Source organism: Pteropus alecto, unplaced genomic scaffold (genome assembly GCF_000325575.1).
Source record: "Pteropus alecto unplaced genomic scaffold, ASM32557v1 scaffold102, whole genome shotgun sequence".
In the NCBI taxonomy this organism is placed as follows: domain Eukaryota; kingdom Metazoa; phylum Chordata; class Mammalia; order Chiroptera; family Pteropodidae; genus Pteropus; species Pteropus alecto.
In genome coordinates this window covers 2,524,233-2,527,034 of record NW_006432224.1, presented here as the reverse complement: position 1 = coordinate 2,527,034, position 2,802 = coordinate 2,524,233, and the positions used below count along the sequence as shown (strand labels likewise).

At 67.4% G+C, this 2,802-nt stretch overlaps 1 protein-coding gene across 1 annotated transcript in view; it reads right to left on the bottom strand.

Annotated features, from left to right (window-relative positions):
- Nucleotides 1-2,802, bottom strand: part of PCSK6 (proprotein convertase subtilisin/kexin type 6) — an 84,011-nt gene that overhangs the window by 6,381 nt on the left and 74,828 nt on the right. The window contains exons 18-20 of the mRNA XM_025043525.1: nt 2,141-2,369; nt 1,202-1,347; nt 408-809 (exon numbers count right to left, since the gene is read on the bottom strand). Coding sequence (XP_024899293.1) covers nt 408-809; nt 1,202-1,347; nt 2,141-2,369 — 777 coding nt within the window. The remainder of the gene's footprint in view (nt 1-407; nt 810-1,201; nt 1,348-2,140; nt 2,370-2,802) is intronic.

Genomic DNA, 2,802 nt, shown 5'->3' with positions numbered 1-2,802 from the left:
GGCCTGCCCCGCGGGAGCCAGGGCCACAGGCTCCCGAGCCGGCAGCGCCCCGCTCGGCCCTCACGACTTCCCTTTCATTTTAAAACTCGTGATGAAATGTCCGTGGCACAAAGTTGACCGCGTGAGCCGCTTCCCAGTGTGGCGGCATCAGGTACCTTCACGTTGCTGTGCCACGGCCACCGTCACCGCCATCCGCCCGTCCCCAGAACGTCGTCTTCCCAAACTGGACCTGCCCACCCCTCCCTCTCTCCTCTGCCCCTGCGGTGACACCCCCAGCACCGCGGGCAGCCTGCAAGGGCCAGGGCCTTCCCGGTTGCCAGGGCGCCGGGCCGCCCGCCTGGGTAACCAGGTGCCGGGCCGGCGGGCACGGGGAAGTCGAGGCCTCCGCGGGCGACGGACTCACGCACCCACGCAGGTCCGGCAGGCGTGATGGCACGCGCTGCATCTGACCAGCTCCGAATCGAAGAAGGTGCCCGGTTCGCAGTCCGGGATGCAGCTGCCCCGTGCGAGGCTGTGGGAGGAAAAAGAAAAACGGTTTTTAGATCCCTTCCGAATTGCGATCTGCCATCGAACGCCTTTCGCGACAGGAAAGGAAGTTGGGAAAGCACAGGTCTTGGTGTCACATGAGGTCCCGAGCCAGTGAGAGCGGGAAAGGCTGGCCCGAGGCCGGCTCCACGCTGGGCCTGGAAGCAGACCTCCGCCTGCGGGGCGTGGTGGCCGCAGGCTCCACCCCAAAGCCCCCGTGGCCTGGGCCTGGAGCAGAAGGTCAAGTGCTCGGGTCTGTCCGCCTCTGTGATGGCTCCTCTCCGCTGCCGTTCATCAGATTTGAATCTGAACCCCAGGAGGAGAACTTAAGCATGTGTGGGTTAACCCTGGTGGCACGCTGTCCCAATGTCACCGCCTCTGAGCCTTCCACAGTGTTAGCCAGACTGACCCCGAAACCTGGACCTGTTCCTGCCCTGCCTGGGACTTTCTACACGTCGCCTTCTGTAGTGACCGTGAGCTAGAACTCCCTCCAGGGCCCTGCCTGACGTGCCCCCCCCCCCGGGAGGACGGACTTAGGAGGAGCCTCGGGAGCTGGATGGCCCCCTCGGGTCCTGCCTCTGCCATTCCCTGGATGTGCCACCCTGACCCCGGGCCGGCCAGCCCGCCTCTCTGTGCCTTAGCACCTCTGACCATCGGGGACCCCGGGGTCCTGTACCATAAAGCTGCTGTGAGGGCGACGTGGCAGTAACCCCCCAAACACCGAGCAGTGCCTGGCGCACAACAGTGCGAACGAACGTCAGCTGCTCGGTGTCTTCAGTCCCCGAGGTTACACTGCGCTCGACATGCACTTTGTAAGCGTGTCTGCCACCAGACACAAGGGACAAGCAAGCGCCCTGTGACACCCACAGAGTCCCGCATCTTAGGGGCATGGCAGGTGGTGGGTCCCGGAGCCTCTCCGCGGATGGCGCCTGCCTGCTGGGGCCCCCCGTAGCGTGGCGCCAGAGCCGCCGCGACTGGCCATTCAGTCAGGTCGCACAGGCCAGACTTCCTGCATCCGCCTCTCAAGGGACGGATGGCAGAGGCCGCGGCTCGCTGCTCAACTGCTTCAGCGTGACGCTGATGATTTGAAGCCACAGCTTAAGAGGATATTGGGCAATAGAAGGAAGCTTTCTGTGGATGACGGCGACGACGTGTGCAGAGCCCTGTGGCCCGCTGAGTGCCGGCCACGGCTGGCGCCCCGGTCTGAGGGGCGGCTGCGTTCTCCCCGACACCGCTCCCGACGCGAGCGGCTGTCCCCTCCCCCGGGGGACCCCATGGGCTCCCAGAGCTGCCCCCGTGCCTCCTGTGGGGAGGTGGGCTCCAGGGGTTTGGAACCGTGCCTCGGGCCCTGTGGTCACCTCCGGCTTCCGGCTGGGGTGGAAGTGCCACCATGCCGCCCGGCCCAGGCCCCCGCCGGCCCTAACGCAACGTCCCCTCCCTCTCTTCTGGGGAACCGCTTCCTCAGCTCCTCCTGTCGCTCCTAAGCCTGCCCTGTCCAGCTAACAGCGTCGGTGACAACAGGTGTGACGTGTGAGTCTGGGGGCCCGCCGCCCCCTCCCGGGGGACCCTCTCCCTGGGATCTGGAAGAGGGCGCAGGCTGCCGGGACCCCGGTACAGCGGCGACAGCGCGCTTCCCGGGGAAGCGGTCTCCCCTGATGGAAAGCGGGCAGCGACGACACCTAAGTCACAGGTCGCTACGATGGTCGACCGGGGCAGGGGTGCCGGGGGCCCTGGGAGGGACACTTCAGCTCTGCTGGCCGTTTCGGGCGGAAGGGAGGCCGGGCCGTGGGGGGAGGGCCAGGCCCCTGGTACCAGGGCCAGCAGCACCGTCGCCACCTGGGGGCCTGTCAGAGACACAGTCACAGAGGCCTGGGGATACCGGCGCACCCCGACCCGCCCCCGTCTGTGGCCACCGCCAGCCCTGACCTGCCTGCCCAGCTCCCAGCTCTCGGCCCCACACCGCATCTGAACGCGGAGCGGGACCCCTCACGGGGCCACCCCAGGCCCCACGTGCTGCCGCCGCGGACCCCTAAGCGCAGTGAGTCGCCGGCGGGAACGCGACCTCGGCCCTTCGCGTCTCTCTCCTTCATCTTCACAAGGCACGCGGACAGCACCCTACCTGACAACTGAGGGGACGAGCAGGCATGATCCGCGCCACTCCCCACTCCCCGGCGCAAGTGGCCCGGCGGCCGGCCCGCCCTCCTCCTCCTCAAGAGGCGGGGTGCGGGCTGCGCGGTGTTCGCAGCGTGACTTGGGACAGAATGTTTCCTAAGCTTC